Source organism: Aquarana catesbeiana, linkage group LG03, assembly GCF_042186555.1.
Source record: "Aquarana catesbeiana isolate 2022-GZ linkage group LG03, ASM4218655v1, whole genome shotgun sequence".
NCBI classification, from domain to species: Eukaryota; Metazoa; Chordata; class Amphibia; order Anura; family Ranidae; genus Aquarana; species Aquarana catesbeiana.
The window spans coordinates 34,852,815-34,874,708 of NC_133326.1; the positions used below are offsets into that span (position 1 = coordinate 34,852,815).

General features: G+C 45.4%; 1 protein-coding gene across 5 annotated transcripts in view; it reads left to right on the plus strand.

The window, feature by feature from the left end:
- Nucleotides 1-21,894, plus strand: part of AKAP13 (A-kinase anchoring protein 13) — a 446,306-nt gene that overhangs the window by 237,782 nt on the left and 186,630 nt on the right. For 4 of the 5 annotated variants that reach the window (XM_073618416.1, XM_073618419.1, XM_073618420.1 and 1 more), the window contains exon 8: nt 16,270-16,331. In XM_073618416.1, coding sequence (XP_073474517.1) covers nt 16,270-16,331 — 62 coding nt within the window. The remainder of the gene's footprint in view (nt 1-16,269; nt 16,332-21,894) is intronic. The other variant, XM_073618417.1, reaches the window with a different exon arrangement.

The following is a 21,894-nucleotide window of genomic DNA, read 5'->3' on the forward strand; positions in this document are numbered from 1 at the left end:
GCGGGAGGAATAGTGCCCCATCATTGGTGTCAGCGGGAGGAATAGTGCCCCATCATTGTCAGCGGGAGGAATAGTGCCCCATCATTGGTGTCAGCGGGAGGAATAGTGCCCCATCATTGGTGTCAGCGGGAGGAATAGTGCCCCATCATTGGTGTCAGCGGGAGGAATAGTGCCCCATCATTGGAGTCAGTGGCAGGAATAGTGCCCCATCATTGGTGTCAGCGGGAGGAATAGTGCCCCATCATTGGTGTCAGTGAAAGGAATACTGCCCCATTATTGGTGTCAGCAGAAGAAATAGTGCCCCATCATTGGTGTCAGCGGGAGGAATAGTGCCCCATCATTGGTGTCAGCGGAAGGAATAGTGCCCCATCATTGGAATCAGTGGCAGGAATAGTGCCCCATCATTGGTGTCAGTGGGACGATTAGTGCCCCATCATTGTCAGCGGGAGGAATACTGCCCCATCATTGGTGTCAGTGGAAGAAATAGTGCCCCATGGTCTGTATTAGTGGGAGGAATGGCGTTTGATATCTGTGGGAGGAATTCCTAAGGGCTGGATAAAGGGCTGCACCTAGCCCGGGAGCCGCTGTTTGGAGACCCCTCCTCTAGAGCAGTGGTACTTAAGCTTTTTTAATATGAATCTGATAAACTATGGACCTCCTGCCCAGAAATATTCACACAAACACAACTTGGCATGCAGGGAATATATGTACTTTATTCTATTAAAATTTGATTGCCTCATACATCTATTACATACACAGAGTTTGAATAAAGTAAATAGTCCCAGCAAAAAACTCATTCCCTTTCATGCAAAAATCTATGAACACGCCTCACAAAAAATGCGATCATCTTGCAAATTAAATTTAACAAAACTATTTTATTCTGCTTAAATCAACAACTACTAGAAGATGAGAAGTGTCACTTGCTGTTATGGAGTGTCACTAGATGGCGGTTGTGCAGAGAAAGAAGATACAAGATTAAATGGTAAAATGGGCCAACAATGAGACAAGAGACTCTTAGCGGTCAGCCCTATAAGCGGTGGTAGGGTCTGTTTTTTCTTTAATTTCTTTCAAGGGAAACTATTGATTGGGAAAAGGTAGGATGGCTTTATAGTGAATGTAAATATAATTGATCTGACCCTCACAGACCCCATGAAACCGATCCATGGGCCACTTAGGGGTCCATTGCCCCCAGGTTGAGAACCTTTGCTCTATAATATTACCCAGAGCAGCCGCTCTCAACTTCTTCACAGGAATCCAGACCCCTTTCACACTTGTGCCACTTGTCTTGTGGGGCCGGGGTTGTTGGGGTTTCCTTTGGCTGAGGCTAATTGGCCTCCCATTTGATAGTGCCTGCATGGTTCTGGGACCAATGCCAAATGGCAGAGCCAGACACCAATGATCTTTTTAGTTGTCTGTAAGGTGGCATTCTGACCACTACTGTAAGGAGGACGTTCTTCCCATGACCACCATTATAAGACCCCTTTCACACCAAGGCGTTTTTGCAGCGTTTTAGCACTTAAAATAATGCTATTAAAACGCTCCCCATGCATCTCAATGGACCCTTTCACACTGAGGCGTTGCGCTGGCGGGGCGTTGAGAAGTCCTGCAAGCAGCATCTTTGGGGAAAAAAGCGCTTCAAAAACGCCCCTCTCCATTGAAATGATTCGAAAGCGCTGTAAAAACGCCTGAATAGCGCCTATAATGCACCCTGAGCTGTAGAAAAGTCACATGATCTCACAAAAAGGTAAACATGCAAGCAGAAAAGAGAGCATCTACAACAACAGGACTGACATTGTGGGAAGGTCAGAATGATTAAACAGACAATCAAAGTGCAAAAAACAAAATTAAAGTGCCAAAAAAAGAATTAATCCCAGAAAAATGAAGATTTAAAGTAAAACAAGACCCTGCTTATTTTACATGATATCACAAAGGATAAACATACAAGCAGAAAGATAGAATCAATAACACATGCTTCAATAACACTTGAAAAACGCTTTTAAAACGCCTGCAGCATTGTGTTAATTTTACCGCTGGCGCCCCTAAAACGCAGTAGAAACGCGGTAATAACGCTAAGGCCCCTTTCACACTTATATGACTTCAAAGTCGCGTGATTTTACCTTGATTTTTGCGGCCGCTATTTTGCCGCGATTTGGGAGCAGTACTACTTTGTACAACTTTGCCACATTTTTGGCATTAACAAATGAAAACATACAGTAGTTGGTATGAATCATGAGGGGGAACTCCACGCCAAGTTTTAAATAAAAAACTGGCGTGGGTTCCCCCCCAGGGGCATACCAGGCCCTTAGGTTTGGTATGGATTGTAAGGGGAACCCCTACGCCGAAAAATCAGCGTGGGGGTCCCCCCAAAATCCATACCAGACTCTTATCCTAGCACGCAGCCCGGCCGGTCAGGAATGGTGGTGGGGACGAGCGACCGCCCCCCCCGGACCGTAACAGGCCACATGCCCTCAACATGGGGGGGTGGGTGCTTTGGGGCATGGGGGGCGCCCTGCGGCCCCCCCACCCCACAGCACCTTGTCCCCATGTTGATGAGGACAAGGGCCTCTTCCCGACAACCCTGGCCGTTGGTTGTCGGGGTCTGCAGGCGGGGGGCTTATTGGAATCCGGGAGCCCCCTTTAATAAGGGGGCCCCCAGATCCCGGCCCCCCACCCTTTGTGAATGAGTATGGGGTACATCGTACCCCTACCCATTCACCTAGGGAAAAAAGTGTCCAAGAAAAAACACAGTACTCAGGTTTTTAAAGTAATTTATTAGGCAGCTCCGGGGTCTTCTTCCAACTTCGGGGGTCTCTCCAGCGTCCCCTCCCGGTGTCCTGATCTTCTGCAGCTCAATTGCTAGCGGTGGCCCGGACTTCTGCCTTCTTCTTTTCTTCCAATGTTGACACGACGCTCTCTCCGACTGGAATGCTCTGTGGGCGCTCCGCAATGGACTTATATAGGCGGTGACCCCGCCCCCTTATGCCGTCACAGTCCCTGGGCATGCTGGGACTGTGATGTTTTAGGGGGCGTGGTCACCGGGTGATGACCACGCCCTCTTATGACGGCACAGTCCCAGCATGCCCCGGGACAGTGACCTCATAAGGGGGCGGGGTCACCACCTATATAAGTCCATTGCGGAGCGCTCAGAGAGCATTCCAGCCGGAGAGAGCGTCGTGTCAACATTGGAAGAAAAGAAGGTGGCAGAAGTCCGGGCCACCGCTAGCAACAGAGCTGCAGAAGATAGCGGAAATGGTGAAATCATTTAATCAGGGATTATAAGGCTCCTTTCACACTTTTGCCACGATTTTGATGCGACTTGAAGCAATGCCTGTGGAATCTTGAGGTCTGCGGACCTCAAGTCGCATCAAAAGTAGTGCAGGGAGTACTTTGAAGTCGCTGGAACTTGAAGACAAACACATATGAATGGTATTCATTGGAAAGCATGGGGTAGGAATTGTCTTGCGACTTTGCAGTCCCAAATCGCAGGACAAGTCGCACAAGTGTGAAAGGGGCCTGGATTCCTGTGAAAAAGTTGAGAGCGGCTGCTCTGGGTAATATTTTAACCTCTTCAGGTATAAGGCAAGGATATCAGTCGAGCAGCCGTTTTTAACCCCCGCACTGCCGCTGCTTACAGGTGTGATATTTGCTTCTTGCAAAGCTGATGTTTCTAACTTTAGCCAAGCAAATAATGAATATTCACATTACTGGAAATGACACCTTAAACACAATAGTAAATTATCAGAAGGCCAAATTTTCCCTCCTGTAAAGCATTTTACAAGGATGACATTTCAGCTGTGTATAGAGGAGTGGCTGAAAGCTGACACCAGGGACAGATAATTGCCGGCAGCTCCTAGTTTTCCTGTAGCTTGGCTGGTCTGTTTTGTAGCCTATGATTATTGTACACCTGCTATCGCACACAGACATGTGTTACATCGCTAGAAATGACTGGACTCAGCTATTGTTAATGCTTTGCCTCTGTCTGCTGCCTGTTAACTACACATACATACTTTGGGTGGATTTGAATGCTGTTCTTTCAGATAATCAGAAGTCATTCAGAAGTCATTCAAAATAAAGGTATGGGGGGGGGGGGGGGAGTGATATTTTTAGATGAGGATCTCTTCCCCTTTTTCACTTGAGGCACTTATGGGGGAAGGGGCGCACTGAAAGGGTAGGTTTTGTGTTTTTTTTTTTTTTTCAATACCTGTAATTTTGCTTAAAAGTGTGATTCTACTTTTGCAGTCATTTTTGACAACTCCCCAGTATATGTTAAAAATTGTTTTAAAAAAAAAAAATCTTACCTTTTTCTAGTTGTTTGGAGCAGAGGACTGCAAGCTATTCTGAGCAATTTCAGTGAGACAAAGTGGGGACAATGTCCCCTGATTAACATACAGTGCAGAATCCAAGCCTTCAGATCTTTAAGAGCCCTTTCACACTGGGGCGGTTTGCAGGCGCTATTGCGCTAATAATAGCGCCTGCAAAGCGACCCGAAAGTGCCGCTGCTGTGTATCCAGTGTGAAAACCCCGAGGGCTTTCACACTGGAGCGATGCGCTGGCAGGACAGTAAAAAAAGTCCTGCCAGCAGCATCTTTGGAGCGGTGAAGGAGCGGTGTGTATACCGCTCCTTCACCGCTCCTGCCCATTGAAATCAATGGGACGGCGCGGCTATACCGCCGGCTTGCGGTGGTATTTAACCCTTTCTCGGCCGCTAGCGGGGGGTAAAACCGCCCCGCTAGCGGCCGCATATCGACGGTAAAACGCCGCTAATAATAGCGGCGTTTTACCGCCGACGCCGCCCCAGTGTGAAAGGGCTCTTATTCTTTGTTAGGACATCTAGTTTACAGCTGATATTGAGCTCTGCCAGAACAGTACAGAGAGGGTTAATTATGGTAAAAATGAACTCCATAAGCCCCCTTAGGCCTCATGCACACGAGACGCCAGTGCAAACTCTGCTGAACACATGTTTTTAAAAGCTGAAACCGGCGCTTAGAAACGCCCGTTTTGCCGCGTTTGCGTCTAGAAGCGTCTGCAGAGCAGAGAACGACATTTTGCGACCCAACTTTGGGGCCCCGTATCTCAGGGCCACTTGGTGCTAGGAACCCCAAATTTGGTGTGCAAACACAGTGGAACTAGCATTACAACTTTGGGGTTCTTAGCACCAAGTGGCCCCCGAGATATGGGGCCCCAAAGTCGGGTCGCAAAATGTCAAACACTTCTGCAGCAGAGAATGACATTTTCCAACCCGACTTTGGGGCCCCATATCCCGGGGCCACTTGGTGCTAGGAACCCCAAATTTGGATATGTTATAGTGTTAGTCCAACTGTGTTAGCACACTAAACTTGGGGTTCCTAGCACCAAGTGGCCTCGGAATATGGGGCCCCAAAGTCGGGTCGCAAAATGTCAAGCACTTTTCTGCAACAGAAAATGACATTTTGTGACCCGAATTTGGGGCCCCATATCTCAAGGCCACTTGGTGCTAGGAACCCCAACTTTGCATATGTTATAGTGTAAGTTCCACTGTGTTAGCATACCAAATTCGGGGTTCCTAGCACCAAGTGGCCCCGAGATATCGGGCCCCAAATTCAGGTTGCAAAATGTCAAGCACTTTTCTGCAGCAGAGAATGACCTTTTGTGACCCAACTTTGAGGCCCCATATCTCAAGGCCACTTGGTGCTAGATTTGGATATGTTGTAGTGCTAGTTTTACTGTGTTTGCACACCAAATTTGGGGTTCCTAGCACCAAGTGGCCCCTAGCTATGGGGCCCCAAATTCGGGTTGTGAAATGTTCCTTTAAAAACACTTATAAACGCAAACGCGGCTAAGCGCGGTACCGGCGTTTGGCGTCTGAAACCTGGAAAACGTTTGCGTCTGAACCTATTTTTTTGGCTTCTGGAAAAACGAGGTTAAACGCAACTGCCTTAAAACGAGACTGTGTACATGGACACATAGGATAACATTGAATGGGTTCAGGGGCAGTTGAAAAAAAGTGTCCAACTGCCTCTGAACGCGCGTTTAACAGCGTCTCGCGTGCATGAGGCCTTAAAAGCAGATCTTCACTGCATCTGAGCACCATAAACCAAAAACAAATTTAATTCATTTTTAGTATTCAAAGAAAACTCCCCCACCCATCCATGTCCAATTTTGTTGAGAAATCACTTTGAAAGACACCCCCCTAGCATTGCTGGCCGTGGCCATCTTGAGTAAGGGCAAATGATTCATGTAGCATTTTCTTCCTGGAATCCATTTGCCCTTAACTCAGGCAGGGCCGCTGATGAAGACAGTTACAGCCAGCCATTCTGTACTGGGTCCGGGCCCCATCATCGGTTCAAAAGGGGGGCCCAGGCACCCGCTGAGTGGGAGGGCCGGCTGTAGAGTGGCCACCTCATCCCTTTAAACCTGAACACATAATAATTACACAGGTTCTGTGGCTGATTAAGGTGGTAATTAAACTCGTTGCATTATCTGCATTTAATTAGCCTCAGAACCTGTGTAACTCATAGTGTTCAGGTTTAAAGGGATGAGGTGGCAACCCTAGCTGGCTGTACTGCCTTATTGCTGACACTTGTGACTATTGTGGATCCCCCTGCAGTGCTTCCAGCTTCTCCTCCTCTCTTTCCCACCAGCTGCTCTGCAGGTGGATTGGTTCTATTCTATGTGCCCCCTTCCACCTTCTCTTGGGCCTTCCTCCCCTCCAGCGCTGTCAGCTTCCCTTTTTTCCCTCCCGCCGGCAGCTGCTGAGGGTACACAGAGGGATTGTTTCAGGATGGAGAGCCGGGGGCCGGTAAATATGTCCTATTAACCGTCCCCTTCCATTCCTGAATAAACACAGTGAGCAGTTGGTACCGATCACTCTCTGTGTCCATTCATCCCTGAAGCATAGTAAATTGTGTTTACCATGCTTCAGTTTGTGAATGAACGGGAAGCCTCAGAGTGCTTCCCACTCATTCACTGTCTTCTGCAGCTGGGCTGCTGAGAAAGGAACTGATAAATCTATGTCCTCAGACTCTTTCTCTGTCCTAAATGTGAGACATTAGGGGTCTGTTAAAAAATGTAAAAAAAAAGTAAAATAAAAAAGAAATTCTGAAGAATAATTTTCTCTCTGAGTATTGCCTCCTCACAGCCTTCGCACAAGCCTACCAGTGGTAGGGCACTTGCAGAGCAGCGCTATGTACTTGAATAGGTCTTGTTCGACAGGGGTGTAATTTCTGCCATTGCTGCAAAGTGTAGCATCACGACCATTGCATTTTAGCAAAAATATTGTTTGGAATTTTCAGGGACGGAGGGGCCCTGTCAGGCTGTACGGGGCCCCATGATTTCTAACAGCAGCCCTGAGCTCAGGTATGCAGGCAGGAGAGTTTGCTTAGCTGAGAAATCCCCTCCTCCTCACCTCCCCTCCTGAAAGCTCTTGTGATATGTGACATCATTTTCCTAGGCGAGAAACCAGGAAGTAACTGAAGAAATGTAAAAATAAAATAAAAATAAAAGTTTAAAACAAGTAAAAATTATAGACTTTCCTATATTTTTACTAATGTTGGCAGCATAAGGATTAAGAATAATGTTGATTGAGAGAGTGAAGTTTCACTTTAACATTACATAGGGGGAACCTAGGTAGCTATTTCAAGCAATGTAGGCAGAATGGTTAAATATATTATTTTTTTTAAATGTTATATGAATGGGAACATATAACAAATATAACTAGGTGTTCTCTCCATTTAGCTGCAAAAGTGTAAATACACTTTAACCCCTTCTCTACTGGGGTACATCTTTAAATGGCTGACTGGTGACCCTATATTTACCCAGTTCAGCTCATAAACTACACTGGATAAGTAGCCATCGGGCAGCTTATTTTTCACCATGGTTGTTATGGTGTCAGGATGATTGAAGTGCATTATTTCTATTATTACATCGTTATATAAAATGAAATAGTTCAACTCACCATAATGCAGAATCAGTGGGATCCCTGAGCGTTTCACTTGCCACGTCGCCTGCCACCCTTTACGGATTGTCACTTGCCACGTCACCTGCCACCAGTTGCAGATTGTCACTTGCCTGCTAAAATTGTCACTTGCTGTGTCACTTTCCTGCTGTGTCCCAGAGAGCCAGGCAGTAGATTGCCAGTCAGGCAGCAGAGAGATGATACAATCTCTCTGCTGCCCGCAGCTGCCTGGACAGTAAGGGTGGAACTGCAGGGATGCAGGGCGGGCGATGAGAGATGTCATCTCTCTGCTCCCCCGCCTGCCGGCTCTCTGATTGGCCAGCAGCCCGCCCGCTCTCTGACTCTCGCCCGGCCCGCCTGCCCGCTCTCTCGCCCGCCTGCCCGCTCTCTCGCCCGCCTGCCCGCTCTCTCGCCCGGCCCGCCTGCCCGCTCTCTCGCCCGGCCCGCCTGCCCGCTCTCTCACCTGCCCGCTCTCAGACTCTCACCTGGCCCACACGCCCGCTCTGTCATCCGTGGAGCCAGCCGCCTGCGCTCTCACCCGCATTCTCGGAGGGGGGCAATTGCCCCATTGCCCCCCCGATCCGCCCCTGACAGAGACACTGATCCAAGGGGCGAAATACCATGTGATCGCTGTGATTGGCCATCACATGGTACTGTTTACAAAGTTGATCCCTCCACTTCCCCTTACAACAGGAAAAGGAGAGGGATTGACCATTTGTGAGTGGTGAAAATAATAGATCAGCACCATTCTGTTTAACCCCCTCATCATCAGCGAGGTTCCTAATTTTCAAACAATTGTGGGAAAAAATGAGACCTTGGGATGTCTACAAGTAAGGGTCATTTTGGGGGTTTTTGTACTATTTTTGGCATTTTTATATTAACCACTTGGCGACCGCCCACCGTAGATATACTGTGGCAGGGCGGGAGCTCTGCACCAGATCATGTACCTGGTACACGATCGAACACTTCGGGGTCTAGGGCGTGCGCCACCAGCGACCCGCTCTCGCTGTGATCGGACACAGGGGGAGCCAATCAACGGGTCCGGCTGAAAAGATGTCCGCCAGGACCCGCCGATCGTTCAGGAGAAAGGCAGAATGGCGGTCTGTCTATGCAAAACAGGCAGGGACACAGATCTTTACATTCCCCCAGTCAAATCACCCCCCACAGTTAGAGAGCACTCCTAGGGAACATATTTAACCCTTTGATCGCCCTTGATGTTAAACCCTTTCCTGCTAGTGTCGTTAGTACAGTAACAATGCATATTTTTTTAGCACTGATCACTGTATTAGTGTCACTGCTCCCAAAAAAGTGTCAGGTGTCCGATTTGTCGGCCGCAATATCGCATTCCCGCTATAAGTCACTGATTGCCGCCATTACTAGTAGAAATTTATATATATATATATATATATATATATATATATATACACACCATAGTTTGTGGACGCTATAATTTTTGCGCAAACCTATCAATATACACTTATTGGTATTTTTTTAACCAAAAATATGTAGAAGAATACATATTGGCCTAAATTGATGAAGAAATTAGACTTTTTATTGGATATGTTTTATAGCAAAGTAAAAATATATTTTTAAACTCCAGGCAGGTAGTGCTGTGGTTTTGATTCTAACCGGGGACCCTAGTGCTGCAAGGTGAAAGTGCTAACTTCCTGGCGGGCTCTACACGTGGGCTGTGCGAACACGCCGGAGCTCATCCTTATTAGAGACCTTGCGTTGCTCCACCCTCCATTTGAGGATGCCCTACAGATGCTCAATTGGGTTTAGGTCTGGAGACATGCTTGGCCAGTCCATAACCTTTACCCTCAGCTTCTTTAGCAAGGTAGTGGTTGTCTTGGAGGTGTGTTTGGGGTCGTTATGTTGGAATACTGCCCTGCGGCCCAGTCTCCGAAGGGAGGGGATCATGCTCTGCTTCAGTATGTCACAGTACATGTTGGCATTCATGTTTCCCTCAATGAACTGTAGCTCCCCAGTGCCGGCAGCACTCATGCAGCCCCAGACCATGACACTCCCACCACCATGCTTGACATTAGGCAAGACACACTTGTCATTGTACTCCTCACCTGGTTGCCGTCACACACGCTTGACACCATCTGAACCAAATAAGCTTATCTTAGTCTCATCAGACCAAAGGACATGGTTCCAGTAATCCATGTCCTTAGTCAGCAAACTGCGGGCTTTCTTGTGCATCATCTTTAGAAGAGGCTTCCTTCTGGGGCGACAGCCATGCAGACCAATTTGATGCAGTGTGCGGCGTATGGTCTGAGCACTGACAGGCTGACCCCCCCACCCCTTCAACCTCTGCAGCAATGCTGGCAGCACTCATATGTCTATTTCCCAAAGACAACCTCTGGATATGCTTCTTTGGTCGACCATGGCGAGGCCTGTTCTAAGTGGAACCTGTCCTGCTAAACCGCTGTATGGTCTAGGCCACCGTGCTGCAGCTCAGTTTCAGGGTCTTGGCAATATTTTTATAGCCTAGGCCAGTAATGGCGAACCTTGGCACCCCAGATGTTTTGGAACTACATTTCCCATAGTGCTCATGTGTAGTTGAGCATCATGGGAAATGTAGTTCTAAAACATCTGGGGTGCCAAGGTTCGCCATCACTGTCCTAGGCCATCTTTATGTAGAGCAAAAATTCTTTTTTTTTCAGATCCTCAGAGAGTTCTTTCCCATGAGATGCCATGGTGAATTTCCAGTGACCAGTATGAGAACGTGAGAGTGATGACACCAAATTTAACACACCTGCTCCCCATTTACACCTGAGCCCTTGTAACGAGTCACATGACACTGATGAGGAAAACCGGCTAATTGGGCCGAATTTAGACATTTTCACTTAGGGGTGTACTCACTTTTGTTGCCACCGGTTTAGACATTAATGGCTGTGTGTTGAGTTATTTTGAGGGGACAGCAAATTTACACTGTTATACAAGCTGTACACTCACTACTTTACATTGTAGCAAAGTGTCATTTCTTCAGTGTTGTCACATGAAAAGATAGAATAGAATATTTACAAAAATGTGAGGGGTGCACTCACTATTGTGAGATACCGTGTATACCAACCACGTTCAGGTGCCAATGTAACAAGATAATCAATGTTATTTACTTTACCTGTCCTAATGATATGGCTGATCGGTGTGTTCCTCAAGTTTCTTAGCATTTTGTTTTCCCGGGTGTACAATGTATGTATTTATATGTACACTCCCATCTTTGTCCCCAGATCTCTTAACAATAGATTCATTATCTCAGGTTACCTCATCAGTGTTGTGAGAAGTTCCACAAACTATTTTTACCTCCTGGTACTCGATGAGCCTTTGCCAGCAATAAGTGGGCACACACAAGTCACAACAAAACTATGTGGTTATTTCGTAGGCTGTTTCACAAAACCAATGCTTTGATACAAGTCTTATTAGTCCCCACAGGTCAGGGTGGAGTGCTTTCTTTGGATGGGGAACAATGTTTTTAGGCAACTGACATGAAAGGGTTTCCTTCATAGAAACATGTAAGGCAGATTTAACACTGCAATGTTTTGAAGTTTAATTTTACAGGTGTGACTTTGATTTGGAGTGATACTTGGTTAGTAAGGTTCTTCTTTGGGACTGATGTATCGCTTTCGAAAAAATTGGGGTGCAGGTATATGGTATTTCTTAAAGCATGGGTGCGCAACCTGTGGCCCTCCAGCTGTTGCAAAGCTACAAGTCCTATGAGGCATTGCAAGGCTTACAGGTACAATCATGACTCCCAAAGGCAGAGGCATGATGGGACTTGGAGTATCACAACAGCTGGAGGGCCACCATGCAGCAATGCTCCACCCTTATTGCTGCCTGTAATCAGTATGGAGCCACGTTTTTTTGTTGTAATCCTTTTTATTGCGTACCTGCTGAAGCTGTCACATGACCCAGCCTCCAAATCTTTTATTACAAATGACAATGTAGTTTCAAAAGTAATTTTCAAACTTTTAGGCTGGTTCACATTTGTGCGATGTAAGATAACGCATGTGATTCGCACCGCACTGCTGTGCAGATCACATACGATGTCTGTGTGATGCGAATTCATCCATACGGATTGTATGGCTGAATTTCCATCGCATTTGCACCAAAATGGTGCTGGACCCTTTTTTTGGTCCTCACTGGAATCTGATCGCATGGGTGTTCACACCTATGGGAACCGATTCCTGCACCATTTGGCAGTTTGATCTGCGACCTGATCTGGGGTTGTCCATTAACTTTGCATTGACACCCGCGGCAGTTTTCAGATGTCAGTGTGAACCGCTGGCAGGTGACATGCGATGCGAGAACCTGCACTGGAATCGCGCTGTTTCCCGCATCGCATATATATGTGAACCGGCACCACCCATTTCTGTGTTTATTAAAAGTCAGCAGCTTCAAAAAGTGTAGCTGCTGACTTTTAATAAACAGACACTCCCCTGTCCCACGGTCCAGCGATGCGGCCGTCCGAAGCCTCGCTTTTCTCCTTCTTGTCTCCGCAGCGCCGGCAATTTAAGCGTGGGAACCCGGCTGCACATGCGGGAGTCGTGCTGCACGTTCTGAATGGCTGGGCAATCTTCTCAGACCTGTGACTTGTACCAGAAGATTGCAGGGGGGGGGGGGGAGGAGAACTTCCGCTCGGCACACTGTAGCGGAAGTGGGAGCTGGAAACCTATCAAAACTAGGTACCCCCCCCCAAAAGAAATGACATGCCAAATGTGGCATGTCAGGGGGTCAAGAGTCCTTAAAGCGGAAGTTTCACTTTTGGGTGGAACTCCGCTTTAAGGCTTTTTAGGCCCTACTTCCCCTGTAGGGCACAGGAGTGCACTTAGTTCTGCACTCCTGTGACCCATATTCAGCCAAAAGTGGGCTAAAGTCCGCTGTCAGCTGATGTCACTCAGCCAATCCAGGCTCTGGAGGAATCCGGACTTTAATATTGGCATCCATCCAGGTGCCTGAGCGGCTGCTCCCATCCCCTCTGCAGTCCAGTATTTCAGCGAGTACTGGAGGGGCAGAGCAGAGAAATGGTGACTGACAGTCACTGACTCACTGAAGACCAAGAACTGAGCGTTTAGCGGTCTTTGATTGCTCAGTTCTCAGTTTTAGAGGTCCCGGGCAACAGGTGCAGCATCGGACCTATGCAAGTATGTATGTTTTGTGTGGTTTTTTTTTTACCCCACACTTTTATTGCTGGCCATACAGGGAGCCGGAAAATTTTGATCTGTGTGTGTACCCTGTGGTTGAACAGAAGTCAATCTAACGACAGACCTCTGCTTTCAACTGCTCTGTCGGTATATTTTCACTAGATCGGTGCTGCAGGCAAAAGGCTGCAGCACTGCTCTGTGTATTTTCAGAGCGGGCAAGTGCCCCCGCAGTTAGGATCAGGGTGGATAAAAATCAATGATTTAAAAAAAAAAATCTAAAAAAATCTGATTTTTTTTTTTTTTTTTAAATCAGATTTTTTCGATTTTAAATTGTATTTTTTGGATTTTTATCAAATTTATTTTGATAAAATGCTTTTGGAGTAAAACTATATCTAAAGATAGTTTTCTATTGAATACTATTGATACATTAATAATTTAGTTTATTCAACATGAAATGGAGATTAGCTATGTAGCATGAGGCTGTATATTCGGCAATATTTACATTTTTGGTAAACACATTCAATGAATCCAAGCTCTGCAAGCTGAGATAACATGCACTGCATTGATGCATTCACACAATTTCACAGTAACCATGAGATAAACAAAAGTTCAGGAATATTCCTTTATCTCATTGTTTTGCAAATCTATGTACACTATAAACTGTATGATTAAATCGCTTCTGATAGCACTGTTTTACTAACCTGACAGCTTATTATTCTAAATGGGAAACCTTCATTTTGTTTGCAAATATTAAAGATTCGAACTACCAGCAAGAATAAATTTACATTCCTTACATTTAAAGAGCACCTGGCAGCGCCTGTTAGCGGGCATCCACTCATCTGCTGCCTCCACGCCCCTCACCTTGTTGTGTCACCACCGCATTACCAGCCATCACATTAAAGTGAATGGAACTGTCGGTGAGTCAACAGCGGGTCAGAGGAGGAGCCGCAGAGGGACAGAGATGACAGTTGTTCTTTAAAAGTTATGATTTAAATCAAGTTGATTTAAATCAAGCCTTTTTACTAGTGATTTAAATCAAATCCACCCTGGTCTGGATACAATGGCACAGCAGGAAGGATTCCCCCATCCACACATTTGAAGTGGATGGGGGATTCCTTCCTGCTGTGTCATTGAATTGGGTCAGTTTTGTTCAACCCGATGGTTGAACAAATAAGCTGACCCATGGGTGGCTGGCCTAAATCTGAAATCTAGGTATGGATATTTTTGGATAGTTTGATTTGTCTGGTGTGGATCAATGTAAGCTTGCATATTCTATACCTGGCTGATCCCTGTGGCGATGGGGACTCACTCTAGTAGCTGCTGCTATCTTCCAGGTCCTATGATGAAGAAAGGGTCGCTGCACGGTCCCAAAATATTGCCCTTCTATGTGATTATAAAAACGTATCGTGTGCTGGCGACGTATTTTATCCATGTTGTACATCGTGGCCAGTTGGGCGTTGTTTGCACAACCTTTAAACTACAATTCCCGTATGGTACGAAAGGAATATACACCATATACTGTCACCCTGACACTTCTGGTGGAGACTGTAGGTTGCCACCATTAACTGTAATTTGCCACCGTATGCCCGTTGCATGGGCTTGTTCCACCATTGTCACCCTCAGGATGGGCAGCTGTTGTTTGAGTACATGCATGTGCACCGGAAGTGACTGCAAAGAACCTGAAGAAGATCAGGAAGATCAATTGGCCTTTGTTTGATACAGTGCTTTGCAAACTAATTGTCATCCAGTTTAGATGTTCATGAACTGAGTGTAGCAGTAGGTGGCGTATAGGGGCGTGTGTGTGTGTATATTGTGATTAAGTGAATAATATTCAGAGAAACAAAGATTCACCCGTGGGACTTTAAATGAAGTGTCCATGATGATCACAGGTAAATAAAGTAAAATGTAGGGATGTAAAAGTAATAACAGAGTTTATTGAAAAAAATATCATCCAGTACAAGTCATGAACATAAGTGACAAATTCATAAGAACAGCAGCATGATAAAGTAGTCCTAAAAACATGGCCATAATGACATAACATCAAAATATTGAGAGTACAGATATACATGATACATCTCTAACCCGACACGTTTCGCGACCTCTCCTCGCTTCATCAGGGGCTGATGTGTATATCTGATGTCTGTAACAACAAGTAAAAAGTATATTGGAGTATAGGTTATGATTGGACAACAACATGAAGCCAGAGCTAGTGATCCAATACCTACTTGCCAGACGATTGGCCCCAAGGGCTGACCCCAAGTGAATAATATTGAACACCTAATTTCTTGGGGCGTTCATGATGGAACATGATCAGAGGTAGTATAAAAACAATAAAAATGATGTTTTGCAAAGTGCGATAACTCTGACTGGACAAGGGTAAATGGTGATATCATCCACCCTCATCCATTCAAAGAATGTCTTGTATTCTTTGAAAAAAAAAATACAAGGCATTCTCTGATTGGCGGTTGTGCTGAGCGAGTTTTGCCCATTGTGCAGAGGGGAAGCGGCTCCGGCAGGGTCTGGAAGATTGCGGTTATCACTGTAGTAGTCGGAATTGTATGAAGTACTTTTTCAGGATCCCCAGCAGCCCCCCAGATACAGGATCTAGATAATTTAATCGAGCCAAGCTGTATGTAAGTTGGCAATAAAGTTTACTCCAATTTAAAACTTGCTGCTGTAAAAGAACACATTTTATAAACATTGTGATAAGCCAGGCTGCTTTAATTTCAAGGTCCACTAAGATTATCCCAAAATAATCAGCGCAAAGAGTAAGGTCCCTTCTCACATGGGCACTGTCAGGTGGCAAAACCAGGTGGGTGAGGCGCACTTTGAGCTCTCCTCGGCCGCTTGTCAAAACTAGACAGCGGCCACCAGACCGCCCCAAACACATTACTGGAGTCGCAAAGCTGTGCTTCAAGAGAAGTAAAGTATATCGTGTTCGGCAGGCAATACTGCTGGCCACTGCGCCCCATAAAGGTGAATAGGGGTACCACGGCACACACCCGTATCCAATGGACACAGTTTTGCCTGCGAACCGTGGGCCAGCTGCTGCATGATCCACCTCAGATCGTAAGTCAGCAGCTAGGCCCATGTGAAAAGAATCCTAAGAGTCAAATAATAATTTTTGTAACTTGTAGATGGTTGCACAGATCTCACGATATATTTTTCTTTTCTGTTTTTTTTTCTAAGCAGAAAATCTTGAAGGGAAAGCAGAAGACGAAGTGGATTTTGTGAAAGACGGCATATTCATGGTAAGAGGTGTCTTAATATCTCTTTCCCTACTATAGATATTTAGTATTCATAAGCTTGCCAGCCATAATTCTGATGTTATAAAAGTGCATTGTTTTCCAGAGCTGTCTGATGTGCTGGGGGGCTTTTTAGGTTTGGCAGAATTTAATGGTGGTGTTTATATTTTTGAACCAAGACATAGTGGGGAGGTGCTAGGAGCAACACCTTTTTGTTCCAGCTTTATACTTATTGACACTCCCAACTTGGTGTTGGTCTATATAGGCCTACTGTATGGACATGCTAGTCTAGCTAAAGCTGGCCATACATTATACATGTTTTTTTATTCAGTTTCCTTTAGATTTACGGTATCTTAATAAATATGTAGTGAAAGGGCCTGCCTGATTGCATATAAATTGAAAGTGATTTAGTTTGACCTCATAATATATGGTTTTGGCAAATCTAAAGGAAAATCGTACAAGATAATTGTATAATGTATGGCCAGCCTAACTCCTTTTGAACGAGAACAGCCATAGATGGATCAAAATTTGGTCGATCCCTGCTGAACCAGTCAAATTTTGATCCATCTATTGCCAGCTTAAGTTCACCTTTTGAATAAAATGACTGGTCTGTCAAGGGGACCCAGTAGCTTAAAAAAAAAAAACAAAAAAAAACAAAACATTTGCTGCATTCAAAGCCTCGCTCCAGGCAAAATGTATTTTCTTCCTTTTCTCTCACCAATCATCCGTCTAACCCAGTGGTTCTCAACCTTTCTAGTGCCATGACCCCTTGATAAAATTGATCAAGTTGTGGGGACCCCTAACAGTAAAATGGGTTGTTAGCACCTAAGTAAAGACAAGTAATTTGCACCCCTATCCCACGGACATTTAGCGCTCCCTGAGTCCCTTCCACTCGTACAGTATTAAAACCCCTTATGGTACATTTTAGGATGTACCACTCTTTTTCTTTGTTCCCCTTTTTTTCCCTTTTATCTCTTTATCCTAATTTCTTGTTTGTTTTCCCCATCCTTCTCTCTAGCCGTCTTTCTTATTCTTTCTCTCAGTTTTTCTTTGTTCCTCCCCCTCTTTTCCTCTCCCTTCCATGTATTCTCTATTTTTATTCCTTCTCTTACTCCTTGGTGGGGTCGGAGTTGGGATCAGTGGCAGTGCTGGGGGGAGTTCTGATCAGCCAACTTAGGTGCTCTTGATCAAGGTCATCTGCTGATCTTAAAACTGTAGTGGGTGACTTTTAATGGCAACTATAATCACAGGTAGTGTTACTGTGTCTCTGGCTTCACTGTGTCTCCAGCTCTGTGGTGTCTCTCACAGCAGTGACGCCTATGCTGAAATCAGGAGATAGGGTCTCCTCCAGCCTCTCCCACTTCACATTCCTCACCAGTCAGCTAACCTCTAGTCTCTGCCCCCCACCCATGCCGTGAACTGAATGGGTGGCTGCGAAGAGGCTAAGTGGATGGGCTCCAGGAACAGCCCATCTGGGTGGCCACAAAAAGGTTGGGAGAGCGTTGCGGGCTTCAGGAACAGCCCAGGATTTGGTGGCCTTGGCAAATCGCCATTCGACCCCCAGGTTGAGAACCACTGGTCTAACCCATCCTGCCAGGTGTTAGGTTTTCCTTGCCTGGTGAAACCAGTTATATTCATCAGTGTCCCCCCCACCCAGGTCCCTCACTGATGCAGTTTCAGCTTGTGGCTACCACTGGCCCCACGTTAGCAGTAAATTTACGTTGGCTTGTCCCCTTCTTTCCCCTTGGTCTGATGTCAGTCTTCTGGATCCTGAGAGGGCCCCTCTGCTGGCCAATCAAATAATTAATCAAATAATTGGACAGGCAAACTCACTCCCTAATATTGGGGATTGTTGATCTCCTGCGCCTAGGAATGAGGGCTTGGTCTGGGGGACAGAAGTAATCGGGGGGAAATTAGAAGGTATTTTATTACTATGTTTGTGCTTGTTGAAGATCTTGGCTTGCATCCTCTTCATGGTGGCAGTAGTAACTGGTACAAGAAGTGATGGCAAATCTTCCCAAAGGGCCACAAAAATAAAAAAAAAAAACCCCAAAAAACTCTAAAACCAATAAAAAGTTCAAACTCTGCTTCAATGTATTAAAAAGTGTATCGGGCAGCTATAATAATCTAACAGAGGTTTTTTTTACCCTTCCCTACGCTATTTGGGCCTAAGTGGACTTCTACTATAAAATCTAGTTTTAATAGATCTTGTATTGCGAGGAAAGTTTTTTTAGAATTCTGTAGGCTGTAAAGCAGCACGGAGTTGATGGGTGCTCCTGCTAGAAGCAATTTTTGGTGACTAACACGAGGGTGTTAACTTGTGTTGAGTGTTCTCTGGCAACGGACAAAACATTTATCTCATAAGAAAAACATAAGCCACAGCTTTGCAGAAAAGTGTACTTATTTTTTTCAAAGCCACCATTTTCTGCTGCTCATCCCACCAAGTACATCCTGTGGTGCAGAGGATCAAGTCGAACTTTTTAGCTTTCCAAATTCTGAGGATGCTTATTCTTCAGAAATATTTGCTTTCGTCTGTGGGTTTTTAGCCTCTCTCCCCCCCCCCCACCCCCCTTTTTTCTTCTGGGCTTGACCAGTGGAAAAGTGAGCTGTAGGAGTTCAAGAAAAGTTTCCTGTTGCTAAGATCTGCAGAAAAATAAAGTTTCTTTTGGCCTCTAAAATAACTTTCAATAAATGTAACAGTGCTAAATAGGCATGTGCAATTCGTTTAGTTCCAAATTCGTTTTTTAACGAATTTTGACAAATTCGTTAATTCGGGAATATCCGAATTAACGAAAACCCATTTAACAAATTTTTTCCGAATATTCGTAAATTCGATAAAATTGGACATTCGTAAATTTGGGCATTGGTACATTCGTACATTCGCAATTTACGAATGTACATTCGTTCATTCATACATTCGTACATTAGTAAACTAGTGAATTCGTAAATTTAAAAATTCGGAAATCTGAAATAATAGTTAACTAATACTAAAGGAGAGCCAGGAACGTACACGGCAGGTGCCGGCAGGGGCCAGCACAGAGGCGGGTGGAGACAAAGAGGTGCTGGCACTAGCAAAGAGTAGATGGGTGACAGTCAGGAGGGGTAGAGGGGGAAGTGCCAGGGGGGCTGATCCAGGACTGGAGCATCCCAATAAGTACGCTCCATTGAGTGACATTGGTGAAACCAGTCAGGGACCAGCACTGCTGGAGCTGAGGGACTCTTCTAGCTGCCGGGGGAAGAACTCCTCCAGTGAGAGTGGGGGGGCAGCAAAGGGAAAGGAAAGACAGATTCTGGTGGTAGGGGACTCAATTCTTAGAAGGACAGAGAGGGCAATCCGTAACCAAGACCTGAAGCACCAAACAGTATGTTGTCTACCGGGCGCTCGGGTTCGGCACATCACGGATCTGGTGGACAGATTACTGGGAGGGGCTGGGGAAGACCCGGCTGTCATGGTGCACGTTGGCACCAATGACAAAGTCAGAAGCAGATGGAGTGTCCTAAAGAACGATTTTAGGGACTTAGGAGCTAAATTGAGGAAAAGGACCTCCAAGGTAGTATTCTCAGGAATACTACCGGTACATCGAGCCACACCAGAAAGGAAGAGGGAGATTAGGGAAGTAAACAAGTGGCTGAAGAACTGGTGTAGTAAGGAGGAGTTTGGGTTCCTGGAGGACTGGGCCGACTTCTCAGTCGGTAACCGGTACTATAGAAGGGACGGACTGCACCTAAATGAGGAGGGTGCAGATCTGCTGGGAATGAAGATGGCCAAAAAGTTAGAGGGGTTTTTAAACTAGGCGATGGGGGGGAGGGTCCAGAGGCAGAGATAGCCAGCGCGGAAGATATTTCAGAGGGTAGTATTGGGGGCATTAGTGGTAGGTTAACCAAAGCACAAAAACACAAGGTGAGTATAGTAGCAAGTCCTAGTTGCAATCTCGAAACACCCAATATGAGGACAATATGCGACCGGTCTAAACTATGTGGCATGTTCACCAATGCCAGGAGCATGGCGGACAAGATGGGTGAACTAGAGATACTGTTGTATGAGGAGGATTTGGATTTTGTGGGAATTTCAGAGACCTGGTTCAACAGCTCTCATGATTGGCTGGCAAACATTCAAGGGTATACCCTATACCGCAAGGATAGAGAAGGTAAAAAAGGGGGAGGGGTATGCCTATATATCAAGAATAATGTACAAGTGAATGTGAGAGATGACATCACTGTGGGAGCTAGAGAGGAGGTGGAATCCTTATGGGTAGAGCTCCAAAGGGATGAAGCTAAGGGGAAAATAACACTGGGAGTATGCTATAGGCCCCCTAACCTAAGGGAGGAAGTGGAGATGGATCTCCTATCACAAATTGGATTAGCAGCAAGGATGGGAAGTGTTATCATAATGGGGGATTTTAATTATCCAGACATAGACTGGACGGAGGGAACCGTGCATTCATTTAAGGCTCGTCAGTTCCTTAATGTCTTGCAGGACAATTTTATGGGTCAGATGGTAGACGCACCAACTAGAAATAAAACATTACTGGATCTACTGATTACCAACAATACAGACCTGATCACGGATGTGGAAATACGGGGCAATTTAGCGATCACAGGTCAATTAGTTTCAGTATAAATCACACAAATGGGAAACATAAAGGGAATACAAAGACACTGAATTTCAAAAGAGCCAACTTCCCTAAACTACAAACCTTGCCAAAAGGCATAAATTGGGATAAAATATTAGGAACAAAGAATACGGAGGAGAGATGGGTTTGCTTTAAGAGCATATTAAATAAGGGCATTAGCCAATGTATCCCATTGGGTAATAAATTTAAAAGAGCGAACAAAAGTCCTGGATGGCTTAACTCCAATGTAAAAATGCATATAAAAGCAAAGGAGAAGGCCTTCAAAAAATACAAGGTTGAGGGATCATCCTCAGCATTCAGACTTTATAAAGAATGCAACTGGAAATGTAAGGGTGCAATTAGGACAACTAAGATAGAACATGAAAGACACATAGCGGAGGAGAGCAAAAAAAATCCCAAGAAATTCTTTAAGTATGTAAACAGTAAAAAAGGGAGGACAGACCTTATTGGCCCCATAAAGAATGAGGAAGGACATCTGGTTACAAAGGATGGGGAGATGGCGAAGGTATTGAATTTATTCTTCTCCTCAGTCTTCACGTGTGAATCGGGGGGCTTCAGTAACCAAAACTACAGTGTTTATCCTCATGACACAACACAGGAAGCACCTCCATGGTTAACAGAGGACGGAATTAAAATTAGACTTGAGAAACTTAACATTAATAAATCACCGGGACCAGATGGCTTGCATCCGAGGGTACTTAGGGAACTCAGTCAAGTGATTGCCAGACCGTTGTTCCTAATTTTTACAGATAGTCTACTGACTGGAATGGTACCAGCTGATTGGAGAAAAGCCAATGTAGCACCAATATTTAAAAAGGGCCCAAAATACATCCCTGGGAATTACAGACCAGTTAGCCTAACATCAATAGTATGTAAACTCTTGGAAGGGATGATAAGGGACTATATACAAGATTTTAGTAATACGAACGGTATCA